The 12,564-nt window shown below is 37.0% G+C and overlaps 1 protein-coding gene across 1 annotated transcript in view; it reads left to right on the forward strand.

Moving 5' to 3' along the window:
- The first annotated feature begins 686 nt into the window (after nucleotides 1-686).
- Nucleotides 687-12,564, forward strand: part of LOC143263941 (uncharacterized) — a 43,596-nt gene continuing 31,718 nt past the window's right edge. Inside the window, exons 1-2 of the mRNA XM_076540027.1 lie at nucleotides 687-932; nucleotides 1,758-2,749. Coding sequence (XP_076396142.1) covers nucleotides 702-932; nucleotides 1,758-2,749 — 1,223 coding nt within the window. The 5' untranslated portion in view covers nucleotides 687-701. The remainder of the gene's footprint in view (nucleotides 933-1,757; nucleotides 2,750-12,564) is intronic.

Genomic DNA, 12,564 nt, shown 5'->3' on the forward strand with positions numbered 1-12,564 from the left:
CCAAGCATCACCCACCCGGATCCACGAGAGGGGAGGATCCCGCGACCGAGGCCTGTTGTGGAAAAACATGGCCTCGGTCTTATGGGGGTCTATCCTCAACCCCAACTCGTGGATCCGTCCGACGACGGGGGCAACAGCCACCTCGGCCAGACGGATGGTCCTTTCAAATGTCTCCCCATCGGCAAGAATGAACGTGTCATCTGCGTAGCAGATGATATACCTGCCGTCGGGGAGAGGGACCCGCAGGACGCGGTCGTACCCCAGGTTCCACAAGTCCGGTCCCAAAGCGGAACCCTTGGGCACGCCACGCTTCACCTTCCTCGGGATGAAACCGTCTCTGCCCATATACTCTATAAACCTGTCCTTCAAGTAGGACCCAATAACCGCCCTTAGGTAATACCCGGTGGTAAACCAGTGCCTCCCTGATGGCGGCCCAGGGCAAAGTGTTGAATGCATTGGTTATATCCAATGATATAGCAACACACACCCCGTCCCAGGCTTGTCAACAAACTTAACCTAACCTAATATGACCAGTTTAAGTAATTTATGTGACCTATGTTTTTCAATCTTCCTTTATTTATAACTTTTTCATAAAGAATGACTGTTTGCTGCAACCTTCTGAAGTTGACAGCATATGTATGTACATATTTGTTTCTATCTTCAGCGTAAATCAGAAATACAGTTTAGAATTTACTTATAAGATGCAAAATTTTGCAAGGGATCGTCTAATTTTCTGTTACAGAAAGTATCGTTTTTACATAAAGATTTATCAAATGCTTGGCATGTTTTGGATCATTTTTCCAATCATTCTCACTACATACAGTGAATCAAATGCACTTCCATGCCAACCAGTGCGTAAAGCAGTTTGGAACTGCCCCATAGGAAACAACTCAGGCTTCCTTGTGGAAATTATTGAATATACCAGTATTCATGTAAACATAAGTATAAATACTAAATTATACACTTTCGCAAAATTGTACATTAAGTAGTGAAAAATTTCAATTCTTGAATCGATACAGTAGTAAGGAAGAGAAATGGAGGTTCTGTCAGGGTCGGGATTACTTTAACGAAAAAAAGTCTCCAAATTTAATAAGTTCATTTTAACATTCTACAATAGTAGGGTTTGAAATACCAATATCACCGACACGTGGTTTTGGATGTATGTAGAAGTATAGCTCCGAAATACTGACGACAAAATAGCTCTATTACTAGATTCTTGGAGTGGGTATTGAATCGCTTGCATTGAAAAAGGTATCCCGATATAAAAAAGATAACAATATTTACGATTCCTGCAGCGATTACAGAGTATTTACAGCCATTAGACGTGTATGGATTTTGTTTGTGGAATAAGTTTGTTTGGGAACAGATCAATGTGAAGTTTTCGTACGATGATTCTCCTTCGCGTTGGCCTTGAGTTTCGGAAAGTTCTAGCGCGCTACCAAATAAAAAGGATTTGATAGGCAACAAAGCTGGACTCTCGCTTTGCGGAAATTGCGAACTACGCTTAAACGTGCAGCACCAACATAAAGATAAACACACAGCTTACGTAACAGCTTCCGTATATCAGAGTAGTCGGTATTTCACTATGCAAAGTTTTATTCAAACCAGAATATAACGTGTGACAACCTTTCGTTCCAATCCTGACAGAATCCGTGTTTCATCATATATTTCTATAATACTTATAACAACACTATTCAATTCAAATTACTAAGATTAATATTATCCGTTTCAATAAAAAAACATTCTCAATTATTCAGATTAAATGTAAAAATTATCCACAATGGCCCCCAATCTACTTGTTCAACTTATTCCTGAAGGAGCACATAAAGTCCATGAATATATCGGAATGTGGTCTGTCAATGAACTCGAGCATAAGTGAAATTTCGAGTACATTCAACGGAGAGAACATCTATGAGTTACAGCTGCATAATTGGAGCGGTACCATCGTCAGAAGCCATTTGAAAGGGTTTCCAAACCTGCAAGAATTCACGCTATCAAGCAGCGATCTTACAAATTTGAGCACCGATCTATTCGCAGATGTACCATATCTTTTTCGGCTTTATTTGGAATATAATAAAGCCTGTTTACCTGTGGGAATCTTTAATAATACACGAGATCTCGAAATACTTGTCTTGAGTGGCAGCATGATGAATCATCTCGAGCCGGGCATATTTGATCCGTTAACGAAATTGCGTTCGTTAAGCTTGCAGATAAACAATTTCACAGATAAACAACTGAAACCTGGGTTATTTGATAATCTCGCGTCTTTGACGAATCTGGAGTTGAGTTCGAGTAATCTAATCACTTTGCCGGAGAACATTTTCGCAAAACTGGAAAGGCTAACATGGCTAACGTTAAGTAATAACAGTTTTATCTCGTTTCCAGAAGGTATACTAAAGCAAAATTCTCATCTAATGACCATTGATTTGTCGCATAATACCAGAAACATATCTCTGCCCCAAAAGTTTTTCGGAAATTTGATACATGTGAAGGCTATAGGTTTGAATCACAACGGTTGGAGCACGATACCTGAAGACCTGTTTTGGGGCTTAATGTCATTAGATTATATTGATTTAGAAAAAAATTATTTTGAGATGCTACCTAAACGTATTTTTGAAGGACTACAGCAATTGTCTTACCTAAAACTAAATTCCAATAGATTAATTACATTACCAGATAGAATTTTTTCAGATGCGACTAACTTAAGGCTCCTGAATTTGTCAGAGAATTGTCTTACTTCGATATCCAGGTAAGTTTATGATCGTACGTTTACTTATCATTTCTAATGCTTATTTCTACTGGTTTTTGGAAGACATATGAATCGGTTAAAAGTACAATATGGAATTTTAACACATTAAATTAGTTAAAGCTAATGTTTTTGATATTATAATTTTTAATTACCAGTAGGATGAAATTCCTTATTGTACGCCGAATGTCTCTTATGCATGCGTATTGCCGTCCTGTATAATGTTTATAGACTGAGGTGATGTACGTGAATGAACAACACAGTGTAGTGGCGAAAGACTTTATTAATAACAAAGGCGCGCTGCGTTCACTTTGGTGGTCGAGACTAGAATATCGACAAAAATACATTTTTTGATGGGAGAAAAAACTCTCTCCTTTTTTGGGAAGTCCTGAGTGGAAAGGGCCGAGGGCCTTTTAGACCCGCTGAGCCAGCGCAAAACTATTTACAACTTAATGACTATTGACTCGACGGGTCAAAAGGTCTCTGACAAAATCCAGACTTCGTTTTCCACTCGGAACTTTCCTTGTCGCCACAAGACTTTATAATTACATTATTCTAAAAGTTTTTCATACTATTGCGGTCAGTGACAATCAAATTTAAGAAGTAATACCGATATAGAAAATATTTATTATTTCTATTAAATTCTTTAATTCGTAGTACTCCGCAAAGAAGATATAGGATGTAAATAAACAAAGCAATCGATATTCAATTTCGACAAGATTTTATTCCACGTACCTTCATTCATTTTAACGAGAGTTAACACTAGCAAAACAGATTCGTAGAGATCAGTTGAAATATGCGCATACAGGGTGTTCGGCTACTGGTGGGCATAATTTCAGGGGGTGGTAGCTGGGGTGATTCTGAACAACTTTTTCCTTTACCAAAATGCTGGTTAAAGCTTAGTTTTTGAATTAGTAATGAAAAACACTGACCAATCAGAGCGCGAGAATAGCGCGCGCTCAGATGCGAGAGCGACGGATGCAAGCGTGACGGTTGACCCTGGTCGTGAACAAACAAATCGCGCGATATCGGTAACATAGTTACCATCATCGGTAATATGTCAGCCGGTAAGTAGTTATAAAATTCACAACTATTAATAAGTATAAATTTATTAATGAAACTAATTGTATGGATTAAGCGAAAATAAAGGTAAAGATCAAGCGCAGTTTCTTTAGGTAATTCAAAAAAATGATTATTTGTTTAACGACATAAAATGAAAGAATATTCGGACGCTTACCTCATGAGTGAATTTACGATGCGAGAATTCCTCATTAATTTTGAAGTACATCGTCGTATGACAAGAAACCTATTTACTCGCTAAAATCCACAAGAGCATATCAATACCCGCTCTATGGGATTGTCAAGTAAAAAGGGTGACTGTCATATTTGATGTCTTCCGTATAATAATAGTACAATTTCCGAAATCCACACTAAACAAACACACAATCACATAAGCACCACGATTGTCCAGTCCTTAGTATCGAAACGTTAAAAATATCCACCTTTTTTACACATCAATTCGTTTACGAAAGTTCCTCGCCATGTACACATTACACATTATGCGCGATGAGTAAAGAATCAGTTATTGCACCGATATCGCGCGATTTGTTTGTTCACGACCAGGGTCAACCGTCACGCTTGCATCCGTCGCTCTCGCATCTGAGCGCGCGCTATTCTCGCGCTCTGATTGGTCAGTGTTTTTCATTACTAATTCAAAAACTAAGCTTTAACCAGCATTTTGGTAAAGGAAAAAGTTGTTCAGAATCACCCCAGCTGCCACCCCCTGAAATTATGCCCACCAGTAGCCGAACACCCTGTATAGTTCAGTCAGGAAACTTTTAATTCTCGAGTAATGGAGGCAGTTACATCATTTCAGGTAAAAGAGTCACTGCACAACTCTGCACCAATTAGCTGCATACATTTCAAATGTATGAGATTTGTAAAGAATAAGATTGTCTGCATCCGATGACTATAGCACGGCCACGTTCTAGAACCATTATATGGAATGACATTTATTGCATTTCGATCATATGTAAATATAGGTCTAAATATGTATAATAGTTTAACAGTATTTTGAATATACAATCAGTTGTACCGCATATATTATACTAGGTATACGCAGTTTAGAAACAACCACAGGTACAATAGCGTAAATATACAAACTCTGACAAAAATATAGTTTCGAGAAATTCGTATATCTCAAGAAAGGAAGATTTCCTGACGGATCGATATATGCTAGATCAGGGGTCGGCAACCTGCGGCTCGCGAGCCACATGCGGCTCTTTGGATGTGAAGCTGTGGCTCTTTAGTTCCATACACAATTATTATTCATTTTATCAAAAAAAAAAACATTTAAAAATCGTTCTGAATCGATTAACGAGGATTAGGCACCGATTCTATCTCTCAACCACTTGTACTCGCTTTTCACCGCACCCCTCACCCCGTGACACGTGTCTTCGCTGTCGTCAACTGTTAGTATTGTAAGTAAATGTTTAATTGTTTTAATTTTTTACTTAAATAATAAGTAATTATCTAATAATGCCATATATATATTATTTAATTTGTTGTGAAAAACACTACTTATATATGAATAAATAGATATGTTTTCTTATGAATAAATAGATTTTTTTTTTTTATGAAAAAACTTTATTTATACGAGTACTATTTATTGTTGGCAAGAAAAAATTTTGTAGCTCTTTAAAAACTTTGAAATTTTGTAAATTGTTGTCCGACTCAAAAGGTTGCCGACCCCTGTGCTAGATGATAACCTATTTGAAGCACACACAGAAGGCTAATCAAGGTACAGAAATGTTCCGCTTACAATGAATACTCACAATCGGTTCATCAAAAACAAAATATTAAACGAAACAATGCAAAATGAAGTCATCTTATTACATAATAAATAGGTATAGGGAAACATGTAACTGAGAATATAGACGAATATGAGAAGTTTTTTTTTAATTTTAAATTACTTTTACATTAATTTACAGTTGTATATAATATATATATATGTTGTTTCATTTTTAGTTCGTTAAATAGTTTTAGAATATTCTACTACAGTAATTATTCGATATACGCAAATCTTTTGGGTTTGAACTTTTACGTATATCTACTAGCCTCACTTAATTGATGATTTACCGATCGCAGAAAAGAACAACCAGTAAAGCTTACAAACGACCGTAAACAAACAGTAACATATCAGTGAGTCAATTCTTCTTCTTCTTCTTCATAAATGTTTAACCATTGTGTGGTCATTGGCGACGGTTGTCTGTTTGGGTGCTATATTTTGTTGTACATGTTGGTTTCTCTCAGGAAGTTTATAGTGTTTCTTATGTGGTCTTTGGTTGTGAGGGCTGTATCCGGCTTTAATTTATATTTTTGTCTTTGAGGTTCGATTTTTCTGCATCGGTATAGAATATGGTCTACTATGAGAGTTTCGGTGAGGCAGTATTTGCAATAGAGTTGATCAGCTTTTTTTATTAGGTGTTCATGCATTATCCTGGTATAACCTGACCTTAGTCGAGACATTATACATTTTTCTTTCCTGTTTAAATTGCAGATTAGGATTTGTTGGTAGAAATCTCGAATTATGTTGTGTTTATTTGTTGTTTTTGTTGTGGTCCGGATTTTATTCCAGTCTTTTTTTATAATTTTTTTTATGTGGTTTGTAAGGTCTTGGAATCGGACATGGAATCGGAAAGGTTGTTTCGGTTGATGGTAGGGTTGCTGCTTCTTTTACTGCTGCATCAGCTTCTTCGTTTCCCGTTATCCCTTGGTGTGAGGGAATTCAAATGATATTTATGTCAGTGTTGCAATTTTTGTATAATTCTGTGTATGCTTCCTGTATTTTCGTTATGATCTCATGAGTATTGCTGCTGTTTGGGGTATCTAGGGCTTTTATTACACTAATCGAGTCTGAAAAAATGGCAACGTTTTTAAGATTATTGGTGCTGGTGCATTTCAAGGCTTCAAATATTGCGTATGCCTCGGCGGTAAAAATTTATGCTGTTTTGGGGAGACTTTGTTTTATTGTTGCATTTTCGTTGACAGTGCTGTATCCTGTTCCTGAATCGGATTTGGAACTGTCGGTGCAAATTTGATTACAGTGAGAGAAATTGTTTTTTATATCAAAGAATTTGGTTTTGTGTGTCGATCGGTCTATTTGTGTTTTTGGTAGATCCACTAGGTTCAGGTTAGTAGATGGTGTCTTGATAATTCAGGGAGGTATTTTACTTTGTTTACGTTCGATGGTAGGAGTCCATTCAATAGGGAATTTCAAGATTTTATTTAGTCTAATGCGGAAAGGTGATGGGAGCTTTGGTTTTTTGGAGTATAATTCGCTGAATCTGTCGGAAAAGATATAACTAAAGGTTGGGTTGTTCGGTGTAGTGGAGATTTTTGTGGCATATTTAAGTGTTAGGTGTTTCCTTCTTTGTTCCAGAGTCATTTCATTGGCCTCGAATAAGATGCTAGTTATTGGGCAACTGTGGTATAAGCCTGTAGATATTCTCAGTGCCGTATGATGAACTTGATCAATTATTTTTAGAGTTCCTTTTTTTGCTGAATTATAGATGGTTGAGCCGTAATCAATTTTTGCTCGTATTAATACTCGGTATATTTGTAATAGTATTTCTTGGTCGGTTCCCCAACTACTATTGGCTAGTACTTTAATTATGCTTAGCCTTTTCATGCAAGAGTCTCTTATGTGTCGCTTATGTCTCTTATGTGGGACCCATGTCAATTTTTTGTCCAGGATGAGCCCTAGAATTCTAATATGATCTACAAATTTTAGATCAGTTTCCCCTATAGGTAGCTTTAGTTGAATCTGATATTTTGATTTTTTGGTAAAGAAGATGCATTGTGTTTTTTCGGCGGGGGGGGGGGGGGGGGGGGGGGGGGAATTTGAGGCTTGATTTGTTAGACCATTTGTGAAGATGGTTTATGGATGTTTGTAGAAGGTTGTATATTGTACTTAAGTTTTTACCATGGCAGATTATTATAAGGTCGTCAGCGTAAAGATAAAATTTTATTGGAGCTTTTAGATTTTTTATAATGTCGTTGATCCCAATTAAAAAGGGAGTAACACTTATGACGGATCCTTAAGGAACTCCGTTCTGTATTTTTGTGGAATTCGATGTTGTTCCATTTGTTCTGACTTGGATTGATCTATCTGTGAGAAAATTCACTATAAAGGCTAGCATGTACCCGTTGATATTTATTTTGGACAGAGTTTTAACTATTTTAGGTTTCCAGATCATGTGATATGCTTTCTCGCCGTCAAGACATATAGCTACAAGATGTTCGCTTCTCTGGAAAGTATCGCATATGTCTGCTTCTATGTTGGTTAAAGCGTCTATTGTGGAACGATACTGCCGAAAACGATACCGAGTTGGTGTTAGTATATTATTTGTTTCTAGGTACCATCGGAGTCTTCTATTAATAATTTTTTCTAATAATTTGCACATAGTATTTGTGAGGGCAATTGGCTTTTCTCCAGTTAACAGGGAAGATTTTATGAGTCCAGATACAGTTGAAGATTTTCAGTAGGTGGTCTATTCCGGGTTTCGGGAGGAATTTTAATAGTTTATTTTGGATATTGTCTGGTCCGGGAGCAGAGTTTTTTGTAGTTGAGAGGGAACTGATTATTTCATTTAAAGGTATTGGAGCATTTAATGTAGGGTTCATATTGTTATCATCAGTATGGAGTAAGATTTCTTCTAGAAGCTTGTCGTGATCTGAGTTGTCGACTATAAAAGATAGATTATAATTGTCGTTACTCGAATTTTCGAAAGGTTTCGAGAAACTGTATCCCCTGTTTTGCGCGACCTCCGTTCATGCGATTGATTTTTTGCCCATACTTTTTTAGTGGGAGTTTGCACGGTTATGCTCAAGACATAGGTTTTCCATGCTTCCTTCTTACTTTCTTTGCTGATTCTACGGAATTTAGCTCTTAATTTTTTAAATTCAATTAAATTCTCATTGGTGGGATGCTATTTTGCTTGGTCAAATGCGTTCATTTATTGCTTCATTAATTTTTGTTTGGTATGACGCCCAGTTGATTTTATTGGTATTCCATTCAAGTCGATGGGAACTTTGCGGGAGAGGGTATCATCTTCCAACGTTATTTTGATGGGGAAATGGTCACCGTCATATAGGTAATTTAGGGTTTCCCAATTGATGTGTTGTGCTAGTTTTGTACTACATATTGTAAGGTCTATTACGCTTGTTGGTCCATTGTTAATGTTAAAGTGATTTGGAGCTCTTGTATTCAGGAGAATTAAATTAGGGTTTTTTAACAGCTCCTCGATCTTTTTTTCTTTGCTGTCCAGTTTGGATGATGCCCATAGTGTGTGGTGGCTATTGAAGTCACCAGTTAGAATTCGTGGTGATGGGATTTGTTTAATTAGATCTTCGAGTTCATCAAATTCGAAGGGGTGACTGTTAGAGATGTTTAATACTGCAGATGTGTATTTTATGTGGTAAAGATACTGAAATTGTTACTGCTTCTACGTTGGTTGTTAAAGGGATTTTAGTCGAATAGTATTTGTCTGATATTGCGATGGCTACCCTGCCACTTGCATGGCTTTCGTTTACTCTGTTTTTTACAAAAATATTATGGTGTTTTATGACGGAGCAGTGGTTCTTTTTAAAATTGGTTTCCTGTAAGCATAGTATGTCAGGGTTGTGTCGTTTCAGTATGATTTAGAGTTGTTCAAGATGTGCGTAATATCCATTGACATTTCACTGTAAGATTTTCTTCATATTTATTTTGGACGTTTAGGATGATTGTGATGTGTCAGATTCAGTATCAGATGCCTAATTAGTCGAGTGTTTGTCCGGTAATAATTGAAGGGAGAGATCTTTACAGAGTCTGTGTATTCGATTTTTTATGCTTCGATAACTTAGGAGGGAGTAGATATTTTAGCATTTGTATTAAGGCCGGTGTGTTTTCTGTATAGTCTTTGGATATTTCGAGTGGGTGGTTCAATCCAAAAGCGTTTTCTAGGAAGCTTTTTAGCTGAATATAGTTTAGGATGTATTTTTCTTTATGGAGCTCAATTTCTTGGTTTACTAGTTTCAGCATTTCTTCCGTTTTTTCATGATCTATTGGTGATTTAGGCCGTAAAGGTGGACTATTATTTTCTTTGCGGTGGCGACTTCTTTAAAGATTTTGTTTAAAGTAAGTCTAGACTTACATAATTGGGATTGGTATCGTTTGATGACTGCGACAGAGGTTTTTTAATGCCAGTTTGGGTCTTCGGTGGTTCTGTTGTTGATTCCGTTGGTTGTTTTTTTGATGGTTCCATCAGTATTTCGGGTGCTTCAGTTGTCGGTGTGTTCCTGTTTGTCGGCGATTCTGTAGTTTGAAATGGATCGTTGGGGCTCAAGTCTACATTGGTTGTTATGTTATCTTCATTAGAATCAGTATTATTGGGACATAGTTTAGCAACATGGCCTTCTTGTTTGCATAAGAAGCAGTTTAGTGTATCTATGGTGGTAAATATTCGATATTGTGTGTTTTCTATGGTTATTTAGAATGAGTATGGGATTATTTTTACATCTTTTGGATTGACGTATACTTGTCTTTTGAAACTTAATATATGTGAGTACTCTGGATCGGTCAGTCCTGCTTTTAGATGGGATATTTTTGAACAAAGTCGAACATTGTTTTGTTTGAATATATCTTCTATTGTTGAGTTGGGTATGATGGGAGAGACGTTGGATAAAATTATTCGCTGGGCTGGAGTCAGCATGGGTCTCATTTCAATTGTTTTATTATTTATGGTTATTGATTTGTGGTTTGAAGTTAGGAGAGTCACCGTTTTTTTTTTGTCTAAATAGATGCATATTCTGCTGTTTGATATTCTCCATAAGAATTTTATTGATTTCGGACCTATTATTTTTCCTATTGCACAGGCATATTCTTTAATACTTATGCCGTCCATTGCTTCGAGGATAATGGCTTGATCTTTAGTTGGAATAGATTCGTATTTTGCAGCGTGAGCGTAGGATCCGTCTGGGATTGAATTATTTTGGATTGGAGTTTTCTCTATTGGAGTTATGGATGAGGAGCCTCTGTACTCAGATGCTTCGTTGGATTGTCGGTAATAATCTGTTGATGATTTCATTTTAGTTGGCTGTATTCCGTATCCGAGTGATACGGAGCCGATTATTGTGAAGGCACTAACACCAGTGCACTGTGGCACTTTCACTAACACCCATGCACTGTATATGAGGCACACTCGACGGTACTGTTGTTACACGTCTTCGCGATTGAACGGTTGACACGAAACTGGTGAGACAATTGTATTACAAGAATAAAAAACTTTTTATGTTTTTTTTTTATGAAACTGTCACCAATATACGTGTCATTTTCATAATTAATATAAGACCAAACACAACGTAATTCAGAACATGTTTATTTGTAATTTTAAATGTTACGCTTACATGGAGGACTTTACTTTGTTGTATGCTAGCCTATACAAATATATACAGGGTATCCTAGTTTTTTCTAGTCAAACTTTGCAAGCGTGTTTTACACGCAAAAATGAGGAAAAAATGTTAAATGAACATATGCTCTTAAATGTTTTCTTAAGGAATTACAACTGTAACGTCCCTAAGGTACTAGAACCCAGGTGTTTTACAGCACTTATGAAGCAAAGAGCGGATTTTGCTTATTAAGCGACTCGTTTTTACTATAACTAATTCTAAAAGAATGTGGGATCGTGGTGGCGTGTGGTTAAAGAGTGAAATCTACAGGTTAATACCTTTCATTAATTAGGTTTATTCAAGTAATTACGAGAAGAGAGTTATAATTAACAATTTCTTTAGCGAATATATAAATGTTTGTATGATTGAATTTTATAAGCAAATTGGAGTATAATAGACTTGTCGTTGTCGCAAATCGCAGAACGGTAGCTAACTACTTCAATTACGCGGTTTTTAATAATAATATAAATACGCGCAACGCGAGAAAATAACGTAATTTAATAACGCAATTTATAATGCAATTTACAATGGAAGAAAATAACGCGATTTACAATGGATCTAGATCCTAACAAAACTGACAGAACAATATTTGGTTAATTTCAAAACTCTAAATTTTGTATTAAACGTGGAACAGTTACTCCTTATTTGACTCTAAACTAATTAGTTCATGGCCCTTTTTGTCAGAGCACAAATCGACACCCAAAACCTGATCGCTTAATTGGGGAGCCTGCGTTAGCTGGCTACTAGAACTACCCAACGATGCAGGAATCAAGTGACCGACGTGTGACCAACAGGGTTGCAAATAAAATGACTCGACTTTAATTATTTATTGAAATTACTGAAACGCCACCCAAAAGACACGGGCTTCAGAGACCAAGCCGCTCAATGATGGGGAGCCTGCGTTAGCTGGCTACTAAACTACCCAGAGCGAACTCCGAGAATCTGACGGCGAATTAGTAATTCAGGAAAATAAGAAATATGTATGAGTGACTGGCGAGCTCTCGTTGATGTCTTAGTTTCTTCTGGGGCTGAGCATAGCACTCTCCTTACGGAGTTTCAAATACAAGACCGTTTGAACGGGGAGCCTGCGTTAGCTGGCTACTAGAACTACCCAACGATCGAGTATCCAAATGGCTGATACCCGCTGTCCAGTCAAAATTAAGAATCTTGTAGGCTCTTACCAGTTAAAACTGCTCCAGTTAGTTGCTTCCCAAGAGGTCCGGCACGTAGTACTTCCAAGATTGTTCTGCACTCGCAGCCGCTGCTGCGCGCTCTTTTATACCCAGAGAATCATGGGTTCTTCCCGCTCAAAAAGTAGTTATTATTTT

This window comes from Megachile rotundata, chromosome 15, assembly GCF_050947335.1.
Source record: "Megachile rotundata isolate GNS110a chromosome 15, iyMegRotu1, whole genome shotgun sequence".
Taxonomy (NCBI): domain Eukaryota; kingdom Metazoa; phylum Arthropoda; class Insecta; order Hymenoptera; family Megachilidae; genus Megachile; species Megachile rotundata.